The 27,715-nt window shown below is 64.9% G+C and overlaps 1 protein-coding gene across 2 annotated transcripts in view; it reads left to right on the forward strand.

The window, feature by feature from the left end:
- SND1 (staphylococcal nuclease and tudor domain containing 1) overlaps window positions 1-27,715 on the forward strand; it is a 140,839-nt gene that overhangs the window by 47,216 nt on the left and 65,908 nt on the right. The window contains exons 11-12 of one of the 2 annotated variants that reach the window (XM_072856477.1): window positions 1,743-1,832; window positions 16,758-16,858. In XM_072856477.1, coding sequence (XP_072712578.1) covers window positions 1,743-1,832; window positions 16,758-16,858 — 191 coding nt within the window. The remainder of the gene's footprint in view (window positions 1-1,742; window positions 1,833-16,757; window positions 16,859-27,715) is intronic. The other variant, XM_072856487.1, reaches the window with a different exon arrangement.

Raw genomic sequence — 27,715 nt, forward strand, 5'->3', positions numbered from 1 at the left:
AAGGGCCATCCTCCACCGGCGTGGGCTGGGGAGCTCCCAGGGTTGGGTTGGCTTGGCTTCTCCTCCCTCCTTCCTCTCCTCACGTGCTGGCAGGGCCCGAAGGTGCCGTAACCGTAACGGTGCCGGTGCAGCCAACCACAGAGCGTGTCCAAAGTCCAGCGCACCACCAGCGAGGGAGCAGGATCTGCGGGGGAAGGCTGCGTCGCTCCCTCCGGGGATGGTGCCGAGCAGCAGCAGCCCCTCGGCGTCGCTTTCAACGCCAGGTTCATTGTGCCGTCACACCGCGTGCTGCGTCCAGGGGTGGGGGACAAGGCCCTTGGGGGTGGTGGCTCCGAAGACACCATCTCTGGCCGGGGGATTGCTCAGTCCCCGAAGCCTCGTCACGGGGAGGGCGACCAGGGACGCTGCTGCGCGCCTGCCCCGTGCTCTTGCGAGGCACCCGCTTCGGCCGCTCTCGGGGACGGTGACCGGGGGACGGAGCCCTGCCTGGAGCTCCTAAGCAAAGCCAGGGGTTGGGGGACGCTGTTCCTGCCGCTGGCACGCCTGAGCGGGGAATTGCCAGCCTTGGTGGCAGCTCAGTCCCCACCCCAGCTCTCTTCTGGCTGGGATGCGAGCCCCTGCCCGTGCCGTCGGGCGATGCGCTGCCGTGCCGTGCCATGGAGCTCGTCAGGATGCCGCGGGCTCCCGGGTGCAGAGGGTGGCCCGGGGAGGGTGAGCAGCGCCCCGTATCTATACCCCCTATATGGATTATCTCGTACATCTTATATATTATCTTATAGAGCTCGCCGGGCTCACTGCCGCCAATGCTGCTCCATGAGACTTGCCACAAAGCTCACGCAGGTGCAGCCGTGCCGTGCGGCTCGAACCCTTCCCCAGCCCCGTCTCATCCCTGCGTCGTTCCCAAATCCCCGCTGCCGTTTCCACTGGAAAAATCCCCTTTTTGCCCAGCCTTTGAAGGGATTTTATTGCCGCGGGAGGCCCCGAGCAGCTGATGGGCAGCAAGCAGCCAAATGCCTTCTGGTTCCCTTTCCTGGGCATCTCGTCCCGCAAGTGCTGTTAATCACTGGCTGATAACGAGCTTGTCTAACGAGCAACTTTTGTGCAGGAGCCTGCGTGAGCAGAGGCCGTGTACCCGGCTTGCACGGCTCTCTTAATTACAGAGCTCTTTGAGCTTTATTTTCCCCTCCCGTGGGCAGGGCAGGCGGTGGGCACGGGGAGGGGGTGCCGTGTGCGGCGTTTTGGGGAGGCGAGACCTTTGGTGCTTCACGCTGGGAGCGGAGATCCCCGGGCAGTGCTGAGCTGCCTGGCACGGGGTGAGCGGGGCCGGGGGGCTGGCAAGAGAGGCCGGGGTGCTCGGTGGGGGTGGTCGGCTCGTTGGAGGGACCCTGGCTACCTCCCCCCCCCGCCAAATTCCCCTCCATCCCTTCCCCTTATAGAGCTGCCACTTAAACTCGGAGGAGATGCTCGGCCTGGCGCTGCCAGGTGACTGCTGGCACATCCTCGTGGGAGGATGCTCGTGTCGACCAGGGGCTCCCCTCGGGGTTTCGGTGCAGCCGGCGCTGCCGCGATGCTCAGGGAGCCCACCTTGGGGTGCAGGAGTGGGAGGGCACCCATGGGAGCAGCCGGGGGCTGCTGGGTGCGCCAGCTTTGGGGTGTCCGCTCTGGAGCGGGCAGGGGTGCTCGTCACAGGGTGGTTTTGGGGGGGCTCCCCTGACCTGTCCCCCTCTCTGCCCCCCCTGCAGGACAAGAACAGGAAGCTGAGGCCCCTCTACGACATTCCCTACATGTTCGAGGCCCGGGAGTTCCTGCGCAAGAAGCTCATCGGGAAGAAGGTACGGAGGGGACGAGACCGGTGGCGAGGTCCTTGCTTGGCCCCGGCGCAGGCGGGGGCTCATGAGGGGCTCATGGTGCCGTGTGGGTCCTTATGGGTGACCCGGGGGCTCTCTGTGGGGAATTGCGGGGTGCACCCAAAGCTGGAGCACCCTTTGAGCTGGCCCCTCCGAGGGGTTGCAGTCACGCTTTCGGCTGCGCCCGTTTCCCAGGAATGCTGTGTACCTGCGTCACTTTATACTTCCCTTTGTTTCCCCGGCATATTTTTCTAGGCTGGTTTAGAGCAATTCAGGGGAATGAAGAATATAATGTGCACTTAACTGCTCAAGCACATGCTCAGGATGCAATTTTCAAATGCTCATAAAATGGTCAAATAAAATCAATTTCCTTCATAGCGAGGCTGCTCGCTGCTGCTCATTGAGGACTATTTCCATGCCTAATTGCATCTTTCCATTTCAGAGCCCTGTTTATATATTTAAAAAAAAAAAAAAAAAAGAAAAGGAAAAAATAGCAGCTTGAGAGACTTTTTCTAATGGGAAGTCTGTCACTTGTCGTAGTCAAAAGCGGCTGTGAGGATCTTGCTGGGACTTGTGAAGAGAGCTCCAGTCTCTGAAATGGAAACCCAGTCATTTCTGGGAGGGTCCCGGCCCTGTGCCGGGCTGCACCTCGGCAGTGTCCCGGTCTGAGCGCTGCCGGCCACCCCAGGGGTTACCGGTGCCGGTTTTCCTTCAGCCGCCATCGCTCTGCAGTGCAGCGGAGCGGGGTTTGCTCTCTCCCACTCTCCCATGCTTGGCTGTTGCTCGAAACCAGCCTTTTTCTCCCCAAACCTGTTTGCATTCACCCTTGCACGCTGGCAGGCAGGAGCTGAGGCACGCCCGGCCAAAGTCCCCAGCTCCGGTCACCGGGTCCTCACCGCGGCTGGGGACGGGGTCAGCCCTGCCAGAGCCCTTGGTGCTCGTGGCGCTGCCTGCGCCGGTCCTGTGTCCCCCACGCCCAGCCCCGAGGTGCTGGGGGGGCTGTCCCCATACGGGGCGGCCGCCGTCCCCGGCCGTCCCTGAGGCTGGCGGCTGCTCTCTGCACCCCCTGTGTCCCCACCACCGCGTCCGGGCAGCGCAGGCTGCCGTGCCGGGGAGGAGGATGAGGGTCCTGCCTTCCTCCCGGGACCCCCAGCACGGTGCTGTGGCGTGAGGCATCTCGCTCAGTGCACCCGGAGGGGTGGGCGGCAGGGTCCTGCCAGCCGGAGGGACAGGCAGGAGCAGGCAGCGCGCACCCTCGCTGCTCTGCTGCCGTTGGACTGCTGTCAGCAGCGGGAGGAGGCAAGCGGGACAGCAGCCAGCTGCCGCCGTCCCCGTGCCCAAAGTGTCTGGTCAGGAGCCAGTGACCCCCAGAAATAGAAGCAGAAAGCCATTTGGCTGCGCCTGCCGCCAGCCTCCGTGTTTAAAGCTCCCCGTAACCTTGCAGCGCGCTGCTGGGGCTGCGCAGCCTGCGCCGGGCTCCTGCCTTCGCCGTTTCGGTAGCCTTGGGAGCCGGGCGCCCGCTTGCCTTTGATGTCGCCTCGTTTGCTTTATAAATATTTCCTTTGTCAGCTCCACGTTTTTCACTTCAGATTAATTTGATTGAGGAAAGCGATGAAAAAATCCTTTCCGTTAATGATCAAAACAGTCCCTCGAGGTTGGCGGCGTGTTCTGATTTGAAATGACAGCCTTGCACGGGGTGGCTCGCCCTTGCCTTCTCGCGGCTCGCTGTCAGCATCAATCTTTGCGGCAAAATCCCTCTTTTCCCACCCCCTTTTTTAATATACTTTTAAAGCCCACCCCAGCAGGGAGCTAGCGACTTCTGAGAGCTGTCTGCTTGCGGGGAGATCAAACGGGGTGGGCTGGCACCGATGCGCAGCGCTGCCCGCAGCGTCAGCACGGCTCCGGCTCCGTGCGTGTTTGCCCCGTGAGCCCTGCCCGTTCCGGGGAGCCCTGCCACCCTCCAAAGGGTGTCCCCTCCCGCAGAGCCCTGGGGTCGGCTGATCTCCTGGGTCCTTGGGAGATCTGGATCTCCCGGATCCTCGGGCAGGTCTGGTAGTCAGACCGGTGCCGACTCCTCCGTCCTCGCTCTTGGCATCCCTGGCTGTGAGTCCCCGTGGGCTGCCGTGGCCCCTTGAGCTGGTGCCGCCATAGCCCCTTGAGCTGGTACCTTCCGGCCCCCTTCTCCTCCCCTCTCCTGCATGGGCATGGTGGGTGGTGGGTGCCCAGCAGCTGTGGCCGTGCTGGCACGTCCCCAAGGAGCGGTGGATGCGGGGACTTGAGGTTTGGGGTCTGCCCTGCACACCCCCAGCGCCCGCCCCAGCCTGTCCCCCCGGGGCCGGTGCTCCCCTGCCCGGCTTGGAGCCGCATCCTGCCTTCCCGCTGCCTTTCCTTTGCCTGGGAAGAGCTGGCACGGCTTGACGGCGTGACGAGCCCCGGGAGGGATCGCCGCTGGCAGCTGCTCCGGCGGAGCGCGATCATCCCCTTCAAGATTGATGAATTGAATATTAGGAATAATTAGGCCAGGATGAGTTTTTGGTCTCGCTGCCGGTGCTTCATCAGCCGCCTCCTCAGCCGCAAGCACCGCGTGTCTGTCGGGCTTGGCCGTGCCCTGCCCGCTGCCTGCACCCTGGGGCTGCCTGCCGGGAAGCGGCTTAGGGCTTGTCTCATGGGTGCTGTCGCTGCGCCGTGGGGACCCTCCTCGTGGGTGCTGTCCCTGTGCCGTGGGGACTCTCCTTGTGGGTGCTGTCCCTCCATGGTGGGGATCCTCCTTGTGGGTGCTGTCCCTGTGCCGTGGGGACCCTCCTCGTGGGTGCTGTCCCCGCACCCTGGGGACCCTCCTCGTGGGTGCTGTCCTTGCACGGCGGTGACCTTGCCTCGTGGGTGCTGTCCCCGCACCCTGGGGACCCTCCTCGTGGGTGCTGTCCTTGCACGGCGGTGACCTTGCCTCGCGGGTGTGCGGTGGCAGCTCTGGAGGGCTGGTGTGACACTAGAGGGAGCTGCACTTTAGGAATTGGGGAGCTGGATGTACCCCCCACCCCACCCCATCCCACCCCATCCCAAGGGAAGTGGCACCCACTCCAGGGAGCGGGACCTGCTCCTGGCAGCCTGGTCACCCCCGTAGCTGTCCCCTGCCCCTCGCCAGCAGCGCGGTCCCTTTGCCACCCGGAGCAGGTCCATGGATGCCTAGCGGGGTCGGAACAAGCCATCCCTCGCTCCTGGGCGGTGTGCGCTCGGGTAGGGACCTGCCGGGCTTTGCACGCGCGTGTGTAAGATGCAGGAGGGCAGCCCCTGCCCAGCCCTGGCTGCTCCGGTCCCGGCACAGGGGGGACACGTTTCACCAGCAAGGACAAAAGTCCTCCAGCTGCAGCGAGCCATCTGTCCTCAGCTGCCCTCCTGTCCCCGTCCTGACGCCTCCCGGTGCGTGTGCCCTGGCTGTGCTGCAGGCAGCGTGCCGTCCGGTGCGGGCAGCGTGCCGTCCGGTGCGGGCAGCGGTGCTGTGAAGGCAGCAGGGGCCGTGTTTGGGGTCAGACACCTCAAAAGCATCATCTTGGCATGATGGCATCCCATGAGGTCCCATGATCCCCTCTCCGGTTTGGGGGTCATCGCCACCCCTACCAGCTCCAGGCAGATGAAATTAATTGGAAATTAATAAATCTTACTGCTGTCTACTGCTCTCCCAGTATATCACGCTCCTGGCTGCACGGCAGCTCCCGTGGCATGTCCCTCTCGTTGCCGGGCCCGGCAGGGAAGCCCTCACGGGCGCGTGGTACCGTGCCTGGCCCTGGCTCTGGGTGGGCAGCGGGACGGGCTTTGCCACGGCTGCTTTTGTGGGTGTCTGTGGGCGTTTGAGGGGAGCAGGGGCTCGGGGACCTGCAGGCGGCTTGGCCAGGGGGTGGCTGCGGTGCCGGATGGTGCGCGCAGCCGTGGCCAGGGGAAGGGCTGCGGTGAGCCGGCAGGCAGCAGCCCAGGTCTCCTGCCCTGCGGTCGTGCCCGACTCTCGCCGATGCCCGTGGGTGCTGGCAGCAGCCTTGAGGGACGCAAGTTTGCTGGGCTGGGTGAGCAGCCAGCCCCCCCGGCGCTCCCAGGCACCCTGCTGCCTGTCCCACCGCCCGTCCGTCTGTCCTGCTGTCCCTAAGGGCTTTCCAGCTCCAGCACAAGCCCCAGTTCATGGCTGGGAGAGCCTGAAACTGGGAAATGGGCGGCCGTGCTCCCCCGGGCTGCCGGCACTGGGCTGCCGGACGCTGCCAGCCTGGCGCAGCGGACAGAGGCCTTTGCTCTTGCCGCCCGTTTTCCACCACCTTTTCTGCCTCCTTCGCCGGCCGCTCGCCCCCCGCTCCCTGCCCACCAGCCCTGTGGCAGTAACACCGCGTGTCCCCCCCCCGATGCGCCGCCTGCCCGCGCCACGGCACAGAGCTGCCCGCGCTGCCCGCCGGCTGCCTGTCCTGCAGAAACGCAGGGCCAGCGCGATAGCTTCCCCCAGGGCCCCTGCAGTAAAAATAAACCGCTGCGACTGCTTCCAGAAATAATTCCCTCTGTGCCCCCTCCCTCTGGAGAAAGCACCAAAGGGAGAAGAGGAAGAAATACCCCCGCGGCCGCCACGGCCCCTTCGCTTTCGGTTCGTGCAGCACTTATCATGTTAGGAGAGGAGCCGGGCTGCGGGGAACCGCATCTGAATTCCCAGGGCCCCGGAGATAGATGGAGTATAATATATTTTCTCTCGTGCCCTTTCATCAAAGCAGCATCAAGTTTCTAAAGCTGGGATTCTTATGGCGCGTTGCTTCTCCCTTTAACAGACCTGATTTGTTTTTCTTGACTCTTCTGCCGGCTTTCGCTGTGCCGATGCCGGCTCCCCGCACCGCCGCGGCACGCGCCCAGTGCAAGAGCTGCCTTGGCTCCTGCAAGGGAGCTGCACCCTCCCAGCAGCCGCGGGAGTGACCCAACGCGGTGGAATTTGCCCGGTGGCACGGGATGAACCGGCTGCCGCGGCCCCGGCCCCGCCACAGCGCCCGCCGGCGTTCGGCTGCCATGCCCCGGTATGGATTTGTCTCCCGCGGTGGAATAAATCTCTGGTGCGCGTCGGGGTGGGGACGGCTCCCTCTGCACAGACACTGCCCATCGATTTCAGCGCTGGGCATGCACGGCCGTTAAGCAGCTTTTTTTAATTATGCCATCGTGCAGGCAATTGAATCGAGTCTAAATGGGTGCTCTTGGCCCTTTCCTCTAATTAGCTGGGGGGGATTAATCATTCGGGTGGAGGGAGACGGCACGAGATAACTCAGGGAAAAATATCCCCTGTGCACGGAAGCGATTCAGTCCCTTGCTTAAGGGCTGCTCTGCGGAGGGCAGGCGGAGGGGTGGCTCTCCCTGGAGTACCCGAGCACCCATGGGTGCCCGACGGGCTGCAGCCGTAAGGATGTGGGGCTCTGCGGTGCACTGGGGTCCTCGCATCCCTGGCACCGCCGCACCCATCCCCTCTGTGGGGTTGCCAATGTTTGGTGCCTCCGGCCTTGGTGCCGGGGGCTGCGAGTTTGGTGGGGACCCAGTAAGGTCCCTGGGGACACTGGGAGGCGGTGACACCGGGGCGAACCCCGTTACCTGCCCTGCAGCGGGCACCGGGCGGGAGGCAGCTTCGGCGGGCAAAGGCAGGCAGCAGCCCCCCCGCTGCCAGGCTGGAGACGGGGGTGCCCATTTCTCACCCCGCTGCACCCCATCCACCGTGCGGCTATGAGCGGAGGCTTGCGCGGGGCCAGGGCGAACCCCCAAAGCCGCCACGTGCTCCTGATAATTTATTTTATGCCTCTGGCCCCGGGGATAATTTCACCCGTTCAGCCAGCCCCGGGGAGACGTGCCTGCCTGGCAGCACTGCCCGGTGCCGCTGCCCCAGCGCCGAAGCCCGGCACCACGGTCGCGAGCATCCTGCTCCTGCCGCGGCAAAGGGGCTCTCAGGTCCAGGCTGGCACAGAGGGCCCTGGCGCTCCCGCGGCACAAGGACCGGCGGTGCGCGGCTTCACCGGTGTGTGCCGTAACCAGTCCCTGGATTGGAAGGGGGTGCAATCCTGCCGTGGTGCCATGCACGGTCGTCCCCGGATCAATGGGGAGGTCGATAATTGGAGACCGGTGGGCTGCGCGTGGCTGATGCCGAGGGACGGGAGGAGGAACGTGCCTGAACCGCGGCCGTGCCTCATCTTCCCCCCTCCCGGGCAGAGGGGTGCGCGGGTGGCCTGCCCTCGCCCTCCGTCCCCACGCCTGCGCCCATTTATCTGCAAAGCTTCAGCTTATTTTTAATGCCCGGGGATTTGTTAGCGATGCGGCTCAGGGACAGAGGCTCATCAAAGGGAAGGCTGACAGCGAACCGATAACACCTCTCCTCTGCGAGAGCCTGCGAGTACGACCCCGAGCCCCCAGCGTACCTGGAAAGCAGCAGCTGGGGGTTTCCCTGCAGTTTTCCGGTACATCCGCCTCTGTCTGATCCGATAACGTGGCTCAGAGGCGCTGGGATGCTTCCCCGGACCCTCCTTTTGGGGTTACCCAAAGCAGCATTCCCAGTGCCAGCACCGCCGGCAGAGCTGGAAAAAAAAGGGGACGGGGTTTGACTGGGGAAAACGTTTCCCCCCGGAGCATCAGCCCTCTCCCTGGAGGAGGGAAGGCTTTTGCAGACTTTTGCAGATTTTTGCACTGACGGGCAATTTTCGCTGTGTGTTACTGGCAGCCTGCAAACACAAGGAGAGCTGGCAGCACGGCGCAGCACGGTAGCAGCCGCCTCACGCGGCGATGGTCGGGGCGCAGCTGGGGGTTTTTTGGAAGGTCCCACTTTCTGCAGAGCGGCGCGGCCGGATGGGATGGGGACGGTGCGCGGCAAGGGGTGGCTGCTGCTCCCCAACCACTGCCGGTGCTGGCGGGGGGATGCAGGCGCTGCCGCCCGCACCGCAAACAACCACACCCGGCCCTGGGGAAGCTGCGACCGCACGCACCCGGTCTTGCCGGCCGTGTGCCGGAGCCGGGATCCTGTGCCGAGGAGCGTGCTGGTGCCGGCGAGGCTTTGCAGGGCGCTGGCTCCCGAGCTTCACGGGAACGTGCTACGTCATCGCCGCTGCTTTCCAGCGTGTGAAGTTGGGGAAGATTTTGCTGTTCAAAGCCTTCTGGAGAGCTGGCTGCTCCCCAGTGCCGAACTCAGGAGAGATCTTCTCCCCACCGCGTTCTGCTTGGAATAAACAGTGCATGCAGATGCAGATGAGCAAGGGGGGAGAAGTCTGTCGGCGCGCTCAGCTCCGGGCGCTGCAGCGGCCTGAAATGGCTCCCTGACAGCAGGGGAGGGTGAAGAGAGCAAATGTGGTTGTTCTTGGCGTAATGACCAGAAATTCGGGGCCGTTTCCTCTCCGTGCATCTATTTTCCTCCTTCTGACCCTTCCTCAAATGGCTCTGCCCCGGGGGGACCTCGCGTGGTCCCTCAGATGGCACTTCCATTGCCAGGCTGCAGCCCTGAGTCATTTGCGGCCCTGGCAGAGCCTGCCCCAGCAAGGTCAGTCCTACCCCGGGGCTGCTTGTTCGGCTCGGCTCGGCTCGGCTCGGCTCGGCTCGGCTGGGCTCGGCTGCCCGGGGCTGCAACCCAGGGGGCTCGCTCGGTAGCCCCGCTGCTGCCAGAGCCGGTGGGGAGAAGGGAATGCAGAGCCCCGTGGCTGCTGCAAACTCCGCTTTCGGCAACGGTTGAGGCTCCGCAGGGGCTGCTTTGCAGCGTGGCGGCTCGGAGCATCCCCGTGCCGCATCCCGGGCTCTTTACACGCCTTCCTAGGAGGGACTGCGATGGGAGGATCTGGTGAGGAGAGGCGGAGGGGGTTAACGAAGAGCTTGGTGAAGCCGAGCTGCCTCCTGCTTGCTCTTCCCAGCAAAAAGCATCCTTCCTGCAGCGGGACGGGCGGTGAGTCTGGGCTGAGCCGGCACACACGGCCCTCAGGAAGGAAACTGCCTGTCCAGAGGGAAAACGTGACGCTGGATCTTTCCCCCGCGGCTCCCGCTGCCCCCACCGTGCCCCCCGCATCCCCTCACCCCGCCGGGATTTGCAGCTCCGCTGGGCACGGCGGCAGCTCTTGCTAAGAGAGGCCACAACATGGCATCTGTTTAGCGTCCTGCCAAGTCACGGAGGAAGCGCTGGTCCCGCTGGGCTCCGTTAGGGATGGGGCGAGCCTTTGGGCCGGCCGGCTGCAGCCGGCTGCTCCGGTATCGTTCACGACCCGCTCAGCAGTGTCAGCGAGGAAGGGTTGGGCTGCGAGTGAGTGATCGGCCCCGGCTCGTGCCTGGCAGGGTGGAAGAGCTGGAGGAGGGTTGCAGAGCATCCAGGCATGTAGGACCTGCTGTCCAGCCCCAGCCTCCCCCGCTGCTTTGCTTTCTCTCTTGCTTCACTTGCAGCAGACGCTGTCACCGCTCTGCTCCGGGACCCGGCGTGCCGGAACGTGGCACGTCTCGAGTCCACCGGTGCCTCTCCGCCGTGTCCTGCACTGTGGCGCAGAGCTTTCCCCTCACGGCGTTTTCCCTGGTTGCAGCACCCCACGGTCGGTCCTGGTGCCAGGCTGGGGCGAGCAGGACACGGGTGTCCCCGGCACATCCCCTCCCGTGGAGGTGGGGGGGCTGCAGCTTTGCTCAAGCCTCGGGACCCCATCCCGGCATCCGCCGGGCAGGGGAGAGCGAGCTGCGGGACCAGCCGTGGGTCAGGGCTGGGGATGCTTTCCCACCCCCCAGGGAAGAGAGCGGCTGGTTCTGGGCTCTCTGAGGTGCAAATGGACTATGTGGGTTCAGTTCACGGGCGGCATCAGCCACGTCCCCGCTGCCCCCGGTCTTGTCCCCGGGGAGGGGAGAGGAGAAATGAAATAGGCAAAAAATGGGGGCTGTGGGACTGCCCCAGCTCCCTCAAGCAGCCCTTGCTGGTGCTGGGAGAAATGGCGTGTTACGGTGCGCTGGGCACCGACCACGGCGGAGCATCCCCCGGCAGGGTGTCTGCCTGCACCCATGGGTGCCCTCCCCAAGCTGGAGCTGCTCCCCGCCCGGGGTCCGCAGGGCCCCTCCTGCCTGGGGGTGCTCTCTGTCCCCGCAGAGGCAGGGGGCTCATCCCTCCGGCAAGGGACGGGCAGAGGTGGGGGCCAGGACGCGGGGTGCGGGGCTGCGTGGGCAGCACCCGTGTTTCGGTGCCTGCGGGTTGGAGGGGTGCAGGGGCAGGCTCCGTGCCGTGCCGGTGATGCCTCTCCCTGCTCCCCTCATTCCAGCCTGGCCTGGGGGGCTCAGAGGGGACGGTCCCCTGCCACGGGGACACAGGGCGCAGCAGGGAGGAGGGGGCCAGGCTGTGGCGGGCGGGCGCAGGGTGGGTGCATATGGCAGGGGTGGGTGGCAGACCAGACTTGCTCTGCTATAATTACTGTCTGAAACGCCTGCGGATCTCCCAGCCCTTCTTCGTCACAAACTCGCAGGGACTATTTTTACCTCCCCTGCGAGCTCGTGCCATGTGTCAGGGCCGTGAAGGGGAGCTGGCCGCCCCCGACCTGCCTCCGAGGCCGGGAGGATGCTCCCAAAACCTGCCTGCGAGCACCAGCCTGGCCAGCGAGCCAGGGACCACACTGTTGGGACCATGATGCTGGGGACAGCGTGCCAGGGACCACGTGCTGGGGACCACAACCTGGGGACCGCGTGCTGGGCACCACATCAGTGGGATCGTGATGCTGGGGACAGCGTGCCAGGGGCCACAACCTGGGGACCACAACCTGGGGACCACTTCAGTGTGTCCATGATGCTGGGGACAATGTGCCAGGGACCACATGCTGGCGGCCCCATCCTGGGGACCATGTTTTGGGGACAGCATGCCAGGGACCACATGCTGAGGGCCACATCACAGGGACCACGTGCCGGTGACCCCACGCTGGGGACCGTGTACCAGTGCTCAGGACGCGGTGCTCAGCACCCCGGGCACCGTCCCTCCTCCTCCCGCCGTGACTGTGAGCGTGGGTTTTTGGCACCGATGGCCACGCGTTTCCCAGAGGCCGTGCCCTCCCTGCACACCCTCGCACGAGAGCCGGTGGCGAGGTATAGGGCACGTGGGGACGGGGACAGGGACACGGCTCGGCAGCCCTGGCTCGGCCACCCTTTCCCCTCGCCCCGTGCCAGGCCGCCGGGCACCTCAGTGATGGGTGAGCGCAGGCAGGGGCTGGCAGGTCCGGTGCAGCCCCGGCTGGTGGCAGGGGAGCCGGGGCGGGTGACATTGAACGCGTTGGCTGTACAAAGGCGTGTGAATCTCTGTAGTGCCATTCTTCTCGGGGCTGGATCTCCTCAAGGGGGAGAGCTGGCGGAGTGATTTAATTCACACTGACTGCAGCTGACCTTGGAAACCCGCCGATAGACGGCCGCCATCGATGCTGGCTGGTGTCGGGAGGGAGCGAGAGCCCGCTACGGGTCCCATGGGTGCAGGAGGGATGGAGGAGCCAGCCAGGGACCCTGCATGATTGGCCGGGCACCTCGCATCCCACCCCGGTGCCGGCCACCCCCTGCCCTCCCGGCCCTTCAGTGGTGCTGGCAGCCACGGGGAGCTCTGCACATCGCTCTCTGTGCCCGAACTTCTGCTTTGCTTTTTATGCCCCTGTGAAATAGTGACTGAGCTGCAGGTCTGCAGGGCGGCAGGGATGGCCGCTTAGATGCGTGCTCGGCGTCGGACGGACCCGGCTCTGCGGTGCGGCACCCCAGGGCGCTTTCCCTGCAGCTTCGGGTCCCTGTGGGTGGCAGAGGGACAAAGCGGGGCTCAGCGTGGGCGCAGCGCGGCTCTGTGGGGCGGCTGTGGGAGCCCGGAACAGAGCCCCAGAGCTGGAAAGTGCTTCTGAGCTGGGGGTCTGGCTCTGTCATGGCTAAAAGCGGTCAAGTGGGGCTGGGCTGGGAGGAGCAGCTCCCCGAGCTTGGGTGTGCGGCTGCAGGAGGTGCCCGAGCCGGGGCTGGGGGTGAGGAGATGCCCAAGATGGGACTGGGGGTGCAGGAAATGCCTAAGCCGAGGCTGGGGGTGCAGGAGGTGCCCGAGCCGGGGCTGTGGATGCTCTCAGGAGCTGATTTTCCACTGGTGAAAAGAACATGCCCAAGGTGAGCGTTACCCCTCCGAGAGCAAGCACGGGGGAACGGGAGCACCTTTGCATGCACCAAGCCGCCTTCCCAGGTCAACGGTGCCATTAGCTCCGTCAACGTGCTGCAAAATACACCCGGGACCTGAGTCGGGGGGAGAACAGGCGGCGAGCTGGGATCGCGCCGTGCTCCCTGCGTGTCCCTTCTCTGCCCAGGGCCAGCGCACGAAGCTGCTGCCAGCGGGCGCTGGGGACGGCACAGAGGTTGGCACGGCGGGGATGTCCCTTTTCTTGCTGGGACAGGAGGAGCAGGGAAGCAGGAAGCAAAATGCGCACTTTGGGTGTGCTTTCCTGCCTGTTTGCTGCCTGTAATCGCTCCGAGCTGGCAGCCGTGGAGGGGACACTTAGGGGGCAGCTCTGCCCCAGAGCCGTGGGGCATTAGCAGGAGAGGGACCTAGATGCTAATTTTGGGAAGGTTTTAATTCCTGGTTTGCAGCTGGTTCCCGCTGCTGTCATGCTGCTGACGGCGGCTCCCGGAGCCCCGTTTGGGTCCTTCGATATCCGGGGGCTTGGTCATGGGTGCTTTCATGGCACCTTTCATCTCGGGAGCACCCTGGGAGGAGGTGGGTAAATGCTGCGGCCAGAGCTCAGCACCCCGCAGAGACGGGACTGTCGGAGGCTGACCCCAAGTCTTGGCACGACCGGGTCCACGTCTCTGCTGGCGGGTCCTCGGAGGTGCCAAGAACGAGATGCCAGCTCTGCGAGAGCCCGCGCCACGCTGCAGCCCATGGGGACCGGGGCACGTGGCCAGCGCTGTGCCATGCCGTGCCACGCCATGCTGTGGCTCTTGCTGGGTGGGTCTGTGGGGCCAGCTCCTGCCAGCCCTCCCCTGTGGGCACCAGCCCTCGGGGGGACCTCGCATTTGCTGTCACTGCTGGGAAAGGTGGGGATGGGGCTGTCACATCCCGGCCTCCCACAGTCCCGCTCAGCCCGGGGTGGTGGCAGCGGGGACACGGCAGTTTTGCGTCCTTTCGTGCTGAAGCCATAGGGTGCTCCGAGTGTGCTTGTCCTGCCCTGGGGGAGGGAGTTTTGCTTTTGTGACTTGTCAGACGCAGCGGTGCTGGCATCCCGAGGCGGGGGACATGCCAGCTTTGTCACCGCAACAAGCCCCAGCTGCGTCTGTCCAGGGGACGCAGCGCTTTGCAACGCAACACTTTGCGGTGCGACACAACGCAACGCGTAGCAGGACGAGGCGGTGCAATGCAGCGCAACGCTTTGCAGGGCAATGCAACGCAAAGCGACGCTTCGCAGCGCGACGCAACGCGATGCAACACGGCGCAACGCTTGGCAACGCGATGCAACGCAACGCGTCGCTTCCCCGCCGCAGGCCCAGGTGTGGCACCCAGCCCGATCCCCCCTCGCTCTTCCCCTGCCCGTGACGATGCAGGATCCGAGCCCGAGCTGCGGGGTCACGCGTGCCCCATCCCCCCCGGCTGCGTGCGAGCTCCTCGCCAGCCGACACCGGCCTCTCGCCGGCCTTTTGCCGGACGCTTTGCCTAATTCCAGGCAAGGTGTTTCCCAAACGGAGCCGTGCCTCGCTGTCGAGCCGGATGACATTTAAAAAGCCCTATAGTAGCTTGAATTTCCTAACCTGCCTCTCGGAGTAATCGTCGTCTTTTTTTCCCCTACAGTTGTTATGACAATAGTTTCGCTGGGAGGAATTGCTTTAACCTCTCCCTTTAATTGGCTCTTTCCTGCCAGGGCCCCCTCTTTTTGCTGCCGCAAACCTTGATTAGCTCGGCAGTACGATGGAGCGAGCTGAAGTGAGCGAGCTGACAGCGGGGGTTTGTCAGGCAATTGTACCTTTTTTGCATTTTTATGCTCATTTAAAAAGCGAGGCTTGGGAAGAGCCGACAGTTTGAAAGGGTTTACGGATGCTCCCTCGCACCGCCGAGCTGGAAGCCTGTCTGTCTCCCTTTGACTCAAGCTGCCGGCGCTGAGAGCCGGTGACACGGGGCAGGCACGGTGCTGTGCGGCGGCACACCTGGGAAAAGTCTGTAGTGCCTAAATACAGCCCCACGGCTGGGCCGGGGCGGCTAGAGCAGCACCAGGACTTCCCCGGGGAGCCCCGTGTCACCCCCGTGTCCCCCCATGTCTCCCAGGCCAGGGCAGCCTCAGCCTCCTCCGGCTGAAGTGCCGGTGAAACGGTGAAGAAGGTGTTTTTCTGGGGAAGCAAGGTGGTGGGATTGGGTTGGATTTGCATAGAAACGGCGCATACAGATGTGGGATTGCGTTACGTGTTCGAGCATTTGGGCTTTCACGCCGGTTTCTTTTTCCCCGCCGTTTGTTGCATGGTCGTGGCCGGGAGTTGCAGCTCCGTGTTGCTGTGCGGGCAAGTGCCGGTGCTGCCGGTGCTTCCGATGCTTCCAGCCCCGGTGCTCTCTGCCCCGCACGCTGCCGCCCCGCGGCCGTGCGTATCCCGACCCGGCGGCGAAGCTGCGAGAGAGGCCAGCGGTTCAGGCAGCGTTGCAGGACACGCACCGGAGCCGGGATCCCCGAATCCTGGGAGCGGGCAGGAGGGTGGGCAGCGCGGCCGGGAAGGGAGCGGTGCCGAGGACCGGGATGTGCAGGTGGGGCAGCGCTGCCTTTCCAACGCTGATGGCTTCTGCGGCCCTCCTGCCCCACGCCTGCTGGGACAAAGCCCTGGCTGCTGCAGTGGGCTGGCGCGAGCCCCCTGTGGCCTTCGCTGGCCTGGTCACCGAGCCCTGCTCTTGGGGACGAGAGAGCTGGGGAGGGGGCGGATATGGCGGCACAGCTCCCTGGCCTGGTCCGGGGGTGCAGCCGGACCCCGAAAGCCCGGTGCAGGATGGAAACGCTCATTGCTTGTAACGGGCGCTGGGATGTGACGCCCAGGAGCTGCTGGGGGGGTGATGCCTTTGGGGCCGCGGTGCCGGGAACCTGAGCCACGATCTCACCCATCAGCACCTCTGCACCCGCCAGCTTGTCCCAAGCCTCGGTGCAGCAGGAGATGCAGTTATCCAGCAGGAATTGCCCCCCCAGGGTGGACCCCCGCTAGCTGATGCGCACGGATGCCACGGCTGCCCCTGTCTGTGCGAGGACGGGAGCGATGGCGGTGCTTGTCCCTCGCACGGCTGAGTGCCAGCCGGGCCATGTGGGGCGGGCGGGTGGCGGTGGCATGGGGACAGTGCACATGGGGACAGTGCAGCTCCGTGCTGGGTGCACGGCCGGGTTTCTGGGGCGCCCGGGGCTGCTCCCTGCCTCGCCAAAACGTTTTGCAAACCGGCCTCTGCGTTCCGCTCGGCGCAGTGCCGGCGACGCTGATGCCAGCTGACAGCTACGGCTTAGCAGGGAGCTGAGCTTTCATCTACCTGCAGGTACAGGCGAGCTCTCCTACCAGAGGCCAAAATGCGATTACCCGTAAACCAGGAGGCATCGGGGCTGGCTGCATGCTCGGGATCCCTGCCGTGGCTCTCTAGCATACGGGGAGCTCGCCGGCACGCCTGGCAGGAGCCGCGGTACCCCCGGCAGTGCAAGTGCCTGTACCAGGAGCCCGGGGCGGCAGCTCGTCTGCCATGGCAGGCTCCTGGTTTAACGTGCCGGCGCTGGCTCGCACGCTGGTGTGTCAGATGTTGCTTCGCTGGCGGTACCACTGGTGCCAGCAGCCGGCTGGCAAACGGCTCCTTTACCTGGGCACGGGGAGGTGTAGGGCCCGGCCAGCTGGCAGCGGGGTTTTTGGGCAGGGGGAGGATGGGGGTGTGCAGGGAGCCCCCGGGCTGGACTGACCCCGTTGCCCGTCTGTCTTGCCTAGGTGAACGTGACGGTGGACTACATCCGACCGGCCAGCAGCGCCACCGAGACCGTGCCCGCCTTCTCCGAGCGCACGTGTGCCACCGTCTCCATCGGAGGAATGTAAGTGCGGCCCTGGGGAACCGGGCACAGCGCTCCAGCCTGGCGCTCGCCGGGGCTTCGCGGGGTTCTACCGCGCACCGTGGGGGCACCGGGGACGGAGGGTGGCTCATCCTTGTCGCGGGGTTGCCTGGTGCCAGTGGCTGGATGGCAGGAGCCTGCTGTTCCACTTTGCCCAGAGCCCCACAGACCTGCACCCCCTGCGCTTGCGGCCCCCAGCTCCAGCAGTTTGGGGGTGCTGAGCTGGAGGACCCCCCAGCGAGCCGGCCGCCTCGGGGAGCAGCGTGGCCAGCGGGTTGCTTTGGAGGAACCGTCTCTCTCTGCTGTATGTCCCCGGGATGTCCGTCCTTTCCCAAGGAACATCACCCTCCCCGTGGCGTGATGCAGCGGTGTGGGCTCTGCCAGAGCAGCCCCCCCTCACCAGCCCTGCCCCCCGTTTCCATGCTGCGAGCAGGTTCGGTGGCTTTCCGCCGGGACACGGGGGTACCGGGATCCTCCGGTGCGGCCCTATAGAAAGGTTGTGCCGGCGAGGCGTGCGTCCGGATGGCAGCAGCTCCAGGAGCTGCGTAGGGATGATTTGTCATAGGTTGTTTGCTTGCTTTTTCTTTTTTTTTAGCCCCGTAGCAGCTATTTTGGAAAGCAACCAAAGTGCTGCAGCGCTGCGCTTTTCTTCCCCTTAATCCAAGGTCTGGGAAAGCTGTGGAGCGTCACGCTGCACGGGGAGACGCAGATCCGTGCTGCCTGGGAAGCCGGAAAGCTTCCTGTCACCCCGCTCCGGTCTAATTAAGGTGCTCGTGGAGTGACCTTCGGTGATGTTTATCTCACAAGTGGGTTTAATTTCCACTCCAGTGGCAAAGGAGATCCAGCCCTGCCCGTGCCGGGGCTGGGGCTGCACCGTGGTTGCTGCCAGGCCGCGCCGGGACGCTGCTCCCGGGATGCAACCGTGGCAGCGGAAGCCTAAAGGGCTTGCCTGGACGGAGATGCCAGGGGCGGTGGAGCCCAGCGGAGCAGCCCTGCTCTCCTGCGCTGCCTGCGCCATCTTTAAACCCACCCGGTTTATTCAGTGGTGCTTTAACCGCGTCCCCAGGGAGCTCATTCTCCGGCCGAGCGTGTCTTGCCCGGTTTTCGGGAGGGACAGCCCGGCCGTTGCGTTTTTAGGGCTGTTGGTGGGAAAATGAGGTCTTGGGTCACGGGCAGTGCACAAGGAGGAGAGCGTGCGGTGCGAAACCCACTGGCCTCTCCCCGTGTCCGGTGGCTGTGGTGCTGCTGGCCCCGGGAGGCTCCCGGCAGCCCTTGTGCCGTGCCCGGCGTGGTGGAGGGGCAGGATTTCCCATCTCGGGAGCATCTTGCCGAGTGCTGCCGCCTGCTCTTAGCGTCTCCAGCTGCAAATTGCTTTCAAATAGCTCCCGAGTCGCATCCCTGTTTCGGGAGGAAACCTGATGTGAATTTGCAGGGCCGCTGCTCGCGTTGACTTCATTGCCATAATCAGGCGTCAGCGGAGCGAGCCGTGTGAGCGCTGCGAGCGAGCGCCGGAGCGTCTCTGCAGCGTGCAAACCTCCAGGGCATGGCGTGGGGCAGCCCCCTCGCTCCTGGCTGCCCGCGGCCCCGCCGCGGCAGTGCAGGTCGGTGCTAGGTGCGGGGTCCTTTGGCTGCCACGGCCGCGGTGAAGGTGTGGGTGTACCAGAGCGGGGTCTGTGCCCTCCGGCCCGCGCTGCGCTGGGGATGGAGCGGGGAAGAAAGCCTGGCTTGTCCGCTCGGCACCGGGGCTGGGCTGAGCCTGCTCGGCAGCTCGCTGGGGCGGGCAGCCCGGGCAGGGGGCCAACCCCTGCCTGACTCCTGGAGCCTTCGGGTCCCTGGTTCCTGCCTAGCCGTTGTTGCTCTTGGTGCAGGCAGGCGGTGGTCGTGCAGCCCCCTGCCCCTGCTGGCAGCAGGGTGGGCAGGGGGGTGCCATGCCCAGCCATCGGCTGCACCCCTGGGGTGGCTCCTCTCCTTCTCCAAGCATGGTGGGAGGAAAGGGTCCACCCTCAGCGGTGGGCAGAGGGGGACGGGTACCTGTGCCCCAGCATCTGCTCTCCTCAGGGTGCTGGGTGGGTTTGTGGAGGGCAGCGGAGCAGCTTCTCCTGCCGGGTGTGCAGCTTCCCCTGCTTCCAGCTCAGAGCAAACACCGTGCCGTGCGTCCCTCTGCACTGCAAGCCTGGGGAGCTGGAGCACAAACCCAGCTTCACCTGCCCGTATCCCTGCCCGTATCCCTGCCCGTATCCCTGCCCGACCCCAGCTGCAGTGCCCGACTCGGTGTCTCCCGCAGAGGGGCTCCAAACTGGCAGCGCCGGCTGCCCTCGCTGGATCCATCACGCTTCTCCCTTCCAGCTCCCCAGCGTTTTCAGCTTGATCCCTGGCTGGGGAATGCTGGTGCCGCTGCCTGGCAAGGCTCTGCCCGGTGCCCATGTGCCGCAGCCCTCCCCATCCCACTCCGCCAGTGCCTGGTGCACCGTGTGCCTTGTCAGCGTTTACCGCCGCTGCCGGCACTGCTCTTCCCGGCTCATGTTTTCCTGCTGAGCACAGGTAAGGTCAGAGGTTTGTGCTTGGCTGTCACAACAAAGCTGTGCGGACACAGATGGGGCGAAGGGGCTGCGGCTGGTGGAGAAGGCAGCAGCTGCCGGGACATCGGGAGCTCCGCGGGCACCTCCTGTGCCGGTCTGGGCTCCCAGGGACAGCTCATCCCACCACGGGTGCTGTCGGGAGGGTGCTCGTGCCCTCGGGCATGATTAATGTGGTGGCACCTGCAAAGCGGTGACAGAAGGACGCGGGGATGATGGGGCAGGTCTGCTGTGACCAACGGGAGTGGGTGCATGTGAGGGTGCTGGGTTCACACCAGCCTTTGCTCTTTGGGAAGCCTGTGGCATCCCACAGCATCCCATAACATCCCACAGCATCCCGCAGCATCCTGCAGCATCCCAGACTATCCCACGGCATCCCACAGCCTTCCATGACATCCCGCAGCATCCTGCAGCATCCCACAGCATCCGACAGCATCCCACAGTGTCCCACAGCATCCTGCAGCATCCCACAGCATCCCATAACATCCCACAGCATCCCATAGCATCCTGCAGCATCCCAGACTATCCCACAGCATCCCACAGCCTTCCATGACATCCCGCAGCATCCCATGGCATCCCGCTGCATCTCACAGTATCCTGCAGTGGCTGGCAGCAAACCACAGCATCCCGCAGCATCCCGCAGCATCCTGCAATGCCTCACAGCACCCCGCAGCATCAAGCAGCATCCTGCAATGCCCCACAGCACCCCGCAGCATCAAGCAGCATCCCACAGCATCCCACAGCATCCCATCACATCCAGCAGCATCCCACAGCATCCCACAGCATCCCATCACATCCAGCAGCATCCCACAGCATCCTGCAGCATCCCATCACATCCCACAGCATCCCATGACATCCAGCAGCATCCCACAGCATCCCACAGCATCCCATCACATCCCACAGCATCCCCGGGCACCCGGCAGCATCTGGCAGCTCGTGGGCAGCAGGCATGGCGGGTGCTGGCTGTGGGGTGGGCTGGGAGCCCCGGGGTGCCCGGCTGCGGGGCTCGGTGCTCCCCAGAAGGCTGCCGAGAGCCCGGCTCCCTCCCGGGGAACGTGTTGGGACGCAGGCAGGGGATGCTGTCCCCAGCCCACCGGCGAGGCTGTAACTGGGCAGCAGGGGCTGCTGGCCGTGCAGGCACCCCGTAATCAGCCTCCCGACACCGGGCCCGGCTGAGCCTTTGCAGCCGCCGTCGCCCGTCCTCGGGTCGGCTGCGGGCGCGGAGGTGGGGGCCGGAGCGGCCACTGATGCAGGGCCGGCGGCTCCTGGCAGCCCTGGGGCGTGCTGCCGTGGTCAGCGCGTCCTGCTCCCTCCCGGCCCCTCGTGTGACAGGCGGCTGCTAAATGAGATGGTTGGGAAGCGCTGGCTCTCCTCTGCCTGCCGGGAGCCCGTGCCGTGGCGTGGCAGGAGCCGGCCGCTGCTGCGGGGACGTCCCTTGGGGTGGCCTCGGACCCCCTTTGCTTACACCCCGATTTTCAGCTGGTTCACAGGCAGAGCCTGGCTGTCGCCGCGCAGCGAGCGGCGAGGGGGCCCTTATCCTCCTGTTAGGGGTTCCGGGGGGCTGGATCCGTCCGACACCCCAGACAGGTCTTGGTCTGGGGGTCCCCTCCCCACAGCCCTTCCCCGGGGGGAATCGGAGGCTGCCGCGATGCAAACGCACAATTGCACAAGGTTTTGGGAAAAAAGGCTGCTGAAAAATCATTAAAAACTAATTTAAGGAAAGCCCTGAGCTAGAAATCCATGCCAGGGGCGGGAGGGGGGATACTTTCCCTGCAGGCAGCAGGGCTGGGATGCTGCGTTTTGGGGCTAACTTGGCACAAATGGCGAGTTTTGGTGGTGCCACCTCTGGGCTCGGTGGGGAGGGGGCTCGTGCGGGGCTGGTTTTGGCACTGCCAATCTGTGCCAGGCAGCGAGAGCCGGAGAGGTTTCGGTGGGTGAAAACGCCGCTGAAAAACTTCCTTTTTGGATTTTCGGGGGGGGAAACTTAAATGAGTTTCAGTGTTGCTGGGGGAGCAGGCGGGGGGGGGGGGAGCTTGCAAATGGCCATTTTTCACTCTGCCGTTCTTTAAGTGGCAAAAACTGTATTTCACGGCCTAATAAGATTTTTTCCACAGCAAAGAGCTTTTCATCTGCGTTTTCGTATTCCCATTCTTTAATCTAGGCTTAACTGGGGGAATGCATCTTCCCTCTGTGCAGCAGCTCCAGCTCTTCTCCCCAGATGCTTTTATGTGAAGCACGGGGGGGCTGTGGGTGTCGTCCCCCCCCCTCCCCGTGCAGGGGCTGTGGGGAGAGGAGCAGGGAGTGGGGCTGGAGCATGAGATTTAATTCACGGTCAGGAAATTTCTTCTTTAAGCTGTTATCCGTGCTCCCCTCTTCCCTGTCCTCTGTCTAGCAGCAGGAGAGGGATCGTCGTGGCTGCAGCGGGTGCGCTGCAACGGGTGCATTGCAGCCGAACCGCTCACCCTTGAACCCTCCTCAGTGCACCCGCTGCAACGCACCCGCTGCAGCGAACCCATCACGGTGCACCCAGCCGAGTGCCGGGAGGAAGCCCCTGTGAGCAGGGCTGGGATTTCTGAGCTTTAAAAGCTCTAAACCTGGAAAAAAATCGGGGGTCTTCCCAGGATTTGCAGCCCTGGGGGGGGGGTTTACACTCAAGCAGCAGGATTTTGTGGCTGGGGGTGTTGGTGATGCTGGGATGCCGGCACGGCTCAGGATTTCGTGGCTGGGGCTGTTGGTGATGCTGGGATGCCGGCACGGCTCAGGATTTCGTGGCTGGGGCTGTTGGTGATGCTGGGATGCCGGCACGGCTCAGGATTTCGTGGCTGGGGCTGTTGGTGATGCTGGGATGCCGGCACGGCTCAGGATTTCGTGGCTGGGGCTGTTGGTGATGCTGGGATGCCGGCACGGCTCTGCAAGCCCCAGCAGCTGCTCTCAGAGCATCCAGCCTCTCCAGTGACCCAGGGAGGGTGACAAGGGGACACTTTTTCACTCCCCTTTCCAGGAATGAAGCAGGAGCATCCAAGGCAGCTGCTCAGAGTTGGGGTCGAAGCACAGGAGGGTGGATTAGGGGTTTCTCCGATGCAGCCTGTGGCACTGCTTCCCCTAGCTGTGGTTTGGGGTTCGGGGGCTACTGGAGGCTGGGGCAGCCTGGCCAAGGTGGCGAGCGGCACGGGCCGGTCCTGCTCCCTGCCGCCGCTGGGAACGGGGTGCTGGGCGAGCTGCTCTGACCCGCTCCGGCTGCTCCACTGTCCCGGTGCTCGGCGGCTTTGCAGCATCGTGGCCACGCGGGTCCTCGGCCAAGGGTGGGAGGCCTCGATGCTGCAGGGGTAGGCAGGGAGCTGCTCGCATGAGGGTGCCCAGGGGCAGCCGCCCGCTGCAGGGTGCAGGACGGGCTCCCACAGCAGGGGAGCCCAGAGGGACAGGATCATGCTCCTTTCCAGAGGGACAGGATCCCGCTGCAGCCACGTGAGGAGCGTGACCTGAGCCCCTGGGAGCATTTTGTGCAGGAGCCGGGCGTGGAGGCGATGCTCCGAGCCGGGGGGGCACCGGGGGCTGTAGATGTTTCCCTGCCTGGTGCAATCCCAGGGCTTTTTGCCGTGCAGTGCATGGTGCTCAGCTCGCCGAAGCCCAAGGCGCTCCGGTTTGGGTGTCTGAACATTTCCAAGACGGGCTTTTCCATACGCACGCTCCCGTCTCTCTGAGCCCCCTAACAGCACTCAGACGTGTCCCTGCAGGGCCGGACTCTGCCCTTCTCCTGGCCGGGGACGTGCGGATCAAGGCCGCGTGCTGGAGAGCTGCGGCGTTCCTTGCCCACGCAGAGTCGGGGTCGCGAGCACTGGGAAGAAGAGGCAGGATGGAGGGATGGTTGCAGCCATGGGGGTGGGCACGGGGCTGCTGTTCCTCCCCACGTCTCTCTCCTCACCCAAAAAGCCGGGTGGTGATCCTGCCCTTTGCAAAGTGCTCCCGTGCACCGGTGCAGAGCTCGGGAAAGGACCCACCGAGCGATGGGGAGAGGACCCAGCCGGGGGCTGTTGTGCGGGTGACGGGGAGGTAAAAGCCTTTGCAAAGCAGAGGGGTCAGCGGGAGGCGGGGGGACTGCTGGTGCCAGGTGATGCTGGTGGCCGTGCTGCCAGCTCCACGCTGTCCCCGGGGTGGGTGGCAGCCAAAAGCCGTGGGACGCATGCTTTCCCCTCCACCGGGAAACCCAGCCTGGCTTTCCGGAGCGAGGGGCAGCTGCAAGCCTGGGGCGGCTTCATCGCCAGACGTGCCGGGGGAGCCGGCAGCGCGGCGCAGGGTATTTACCCCCCCGGGGTCCCGCGGGGCTGGAGCGGGGACCGTCTGCCAGCACTTTGCTGTTCGCAGCGGAGCCATGTGCGCAGCGAGCTACCTGCGTGGGCCGCGGTGCCAGGGTAAAGCTGGGCTCGCGCCCAGGAGCTGTGTAGGTTTTTGCAGCCCGAGCCTCTGGAAAGGGACCAGATTTCGCTGCTGCTTTACAAGCTGCTCCCTCCTACGGGGAGGAGGTGTCTGCCGCCAGCCTCGTCCCCGGGAGCTCGGCCGGGAGGATGAGCTTTGCGAGGCTGCCGGTGGCTGGCTGAGGGCTGGCAGAGCTCGGCGCCTGTCCTGGCGCTGGCAGGGTGCTGGCAGGGACCCAGCTGGGCGGGGAGCGGGGCGGCTGCAAGCTCGGGAACTTGGAGTTAAGCCACTCACACCCTTAAACGGTGCAACCACGTGCTGCCGTCCCTGACCCTCACCCCGGCTTTGGTGCAATACAGCCAGTCCTGGGGAGATTTCTGTCGTTCCCAAGGGCAGGATGGCGCAGGAGGCGGCTGGACGCCGCGGTGCATGGGGAGGTTTGCTCCCGGTTGGCTTTGCTCCCGATCACGCCGGGGGTCCCTTCAGAAGGACTGAAGTGCCTTCTTGCAGGCACCGGTGCTGAGACGGCGTGAACCAGCACCGGAGCTGGGGCTCCCGGGGCCCTGGTTGCACCGAGGGGTTGAAGGACGTTGTGCTCAGCACTGGCGAAGCACCGTCCCGCAGTTCTGTTGCTGCAAAGCTGCTGAGGGCGGCATGGCCTGCGTCTGATGGGTCTGAAGCTGAAGCTCCCCGTCCTCCTCGGGGCTCTCCCCTCTCCCCAAAGCACCGGTGGCTGTTGCAGGCTGCAGCTGGGTCCGGGCTGAGCCGTTCTCCTCTTCTGAGCCCGGCCCTTTCGCCCTGCCCGCAGCAGCCGAGCAGACCTAGCACCTTTCCAGCCTCCGCCTGGGCCGCAAACAGCCCGGTTGTTACACGTTTGCTCGGGGTGAGCTCCTTGGCCAGATCAGAGCAAGCCGCCGGGCCATTTCGCTGCCGCTGGTGCAGACCGGGGCGGTGGGAAGATCGCCTCGCTGATTCTGTGCGGCTGCCAGGGAACTGCAGGCAGTTTCGCGTTCTGCACCGATCGCATGTCGAACCTGGGGGAGGAGGAGAAGCTCCCTCTCTTATCTCGCCGGCGCGTGCTGAAGCCGAGCTGCTTGTGCGTGCACCGAGAAGGAGCTGGCATCCTTTGAGGAGCAGAGCTCGGCGTGTCAGGGGGGCACGAGCGCCGCGCCAGCCTGCTGCTGTGCCAGGAGAGGCTCACGGAGCAGCCCACGAGGGTTCGGAGAGACACAGGGCCACCGGTTCAACCCGCCGCCGGTCCCTTGCGATGGCTGGCCCGTGCTGGGGAAGGGCTGCCGCGCTGCCGGGGAGCGGCCGCAGTGGATGCAGACCTCTGCAGCCGGCAAGCCCCGGCGTGGCAACAGGCATTGGTGCCTGCCGCAGCCCAGCAGTCCCAGCCCGTTTGCTTTGGGGTGGCGGGTTTGATTTGAAATTGTGCAGGTTTACATAATGCTGCTTAAAAACCTCATCTTCGCATAATTTAGCCAAACTTCCCAAATAAAGTCCCATCGGCATCATCCCGCTATGCTCCCATCCGCCCCGGCGAGGATGAAGGGGCAGAGCCCGGTGCCTCCGCCGCCCTCCCCATGGCATGCGCGGCTCTCCCCGTTCGGAGGCTCGGCTAACCTGCTCCAAAATTGGCATTTGTTTCCTTCTCATCAGGCGGTGATATACGGCAGGCTCACCCGGAGCTCTGGCTGCAGAGGTGGTTTAACATTAGATTTTTAATGATCCCTCCATTAATCCCGGTATTCTGGGATTTAATACTTGCTGCCCTTTGACCGGTGGAAATGATGAAAACTTTGATTTCATGCATATTGGATACTTCTGGAGTCTAGTGCCAGGAATAGCTGCTTATCCGCTCGGAGCGGAGGGGATTAAAGCACGGGGGGAGGGAGCGGGGGTGGGGACGGGCGGCTGGGATGGGGAGCAGGACACAGGGCCCCGGGCTGGGCGGGTGCGTCGGGGAGGGGGCTGATGGCCCCTGGGGGGACAGGGTCCCATGGGGTCTGTCCTCCCTCATCCTCCTCTCTAGCAGGTGAACGTGAGAGCCTGAATTACGCTGCACAGCACAGCAGGGTGCAGGAAGGGTGCCCTCGCCCCACGGGTGGGGTGCAGGCGGCTTCTCTCCTCCCCATCACCCCACAAGGCAGAGGTCCCGGGTACCTCTGACCCTGCCAGACCCCTTTGGGCTCTCAGGTTAATGAGGATGGAGGCAGGGATGGGGGGGGTCTCCCTGGCATCCCCCATGCCCTGACGGGGTCCCAGCCCGGCCGGCTGCGGGCTGTGCCGACCTGGGACCCGCTGCAAGCGCCACATCGTGCCGGGGAGCCGATGTGCTCGCTCCAGGTTTGGCATTCCCGGGGTGGAGGTGGCTTTTCCTTCCGCTGGAGGAGCACGAACGTGGGCGAGAGCTGGTCCTGGGCTGCGGGACCTGCTGCCAGGGGAAAAGAGGGGCCTGGGCACCCAGCACGGGCAGCGCCGGGGCAGGCAGGGGTGCCCGGGGGGGCACAGCCCGAGAGGGTGCTCGGGGAAGGTAAGCTGAGGCAGCCGGCACTGCGGCATCCCCGCAAGCCCTGCGGCTGCCCAGCACCTCCCTTTTGCTCTCAGTCCCCACCAGCCCTGGGAACGTCGTCTCTGAAACGTTAATTGGAGCCGGGCCACGGCAGAGCAGGAGCGGAGGCTCGGTGGCCCCGCGCTGGGAGCGCAGCCCCCGGGGAAGGCGACACCGGTGCTGAGGAGGGGTCCCCCCGGCCGGGCACCTCCTGCACCGCGGCTGATGCTCGGGGGTGGCAGCGGCCGGGACCGGCACCTTTTGGGTGCAAATCGGTGGTTGCGCCGGCTGCGTCCGTCCCCTCTTCCAGAGCCCGTTGGGGACCGAAAAGCCGGGGGGAGCACGACCGCCCTCCCCGTGCGCAGCCCCAGCCCGTCCCGGCTCCTTTAGGACCCGGCAGCGCGGTGGGAGCAAACGCTGGCAATTTTGCTTGTCTTATAAAAAGCCATAACCATGATATTGCTGAATAAATGAAGCCATCAAACAGAGGTGGCAACAAGATTACAACACTTCACGAGTGCTGGGGGCAGAATAAAATTGTCCGTTTAGCGAGCAGACGGAGCGCTTGCTAGCACAGTTGTTTCCTGATGCTTTCCATGTTGGGTTTTAATCTCCTTCGCTCTTCCCAGATCCTCCCCCCTTGCTCTCCTCCCCAGAACGGGGCTCGGGCGATGGGTAGGGATGGAGCGGCCCAGCCGGTGCAGGGTGCAGGGTGCAGGGCAGGCAGGGCTGGGCATCTCCTCTGGAGGCTGCAAACCGGGGGGCCGATGGGACCCCCAGCCCAGATCCAGCCGGGCTTTGCAGGAGCATGGAAATCCCATCAGGGCTGGAGAGCTGCCTGGAGAGCTGGGGCGGGGACCTGGGACACGAAGGGGTGCCCCAGGCTGTCAGCCCGTGCTTGGGTGGGATGCGACCGTACGGGAAGGAGCCATCCTGCCCGGGGCTGGTGACGATTGCCATGCGGGGCTTGTCCCCTTGGCGGAGTGGGTTGGGGACGTGCTGCAGATGTGCTGCTCCGGGGATGCAGCAGCAGCTCCCCGACACGGGGGTGGGATGGAGGTGGCGTTTCTGGGCGCAGCACCCGCAGAACAGGGTGCTGCTGCGGCAGGAGCCGGGTGGGCAGCTCTCCCCGGCGCGCCCATTGCCCGAGTCTCTGGCCCCAGTGCGTGTTGGGCAAAAGTCTCCTGGTGACACGTGTCCCCACTCGTGCACCGAGTGATGCTCGGGGCCGTGGGACGGCGCGGAGGCACGACGGTGGGTGGGAAGCATGGCTGAGACGGGCTGCGGCTGCCCCCC

Source organism: Ciconia boyciana, chromosome 1 (assembly GCF_034638445.1).
Source record: "Ciconia boyciana chromosome 1, ASM3463844v1, whole genome shotgun sequence".
Lineage (NCBI taxonomy): Eukaryota > Metazoa > Chordata > Aves > Ciconiiformes > Ciconiidae > Ciconia > Ciconia boyciana.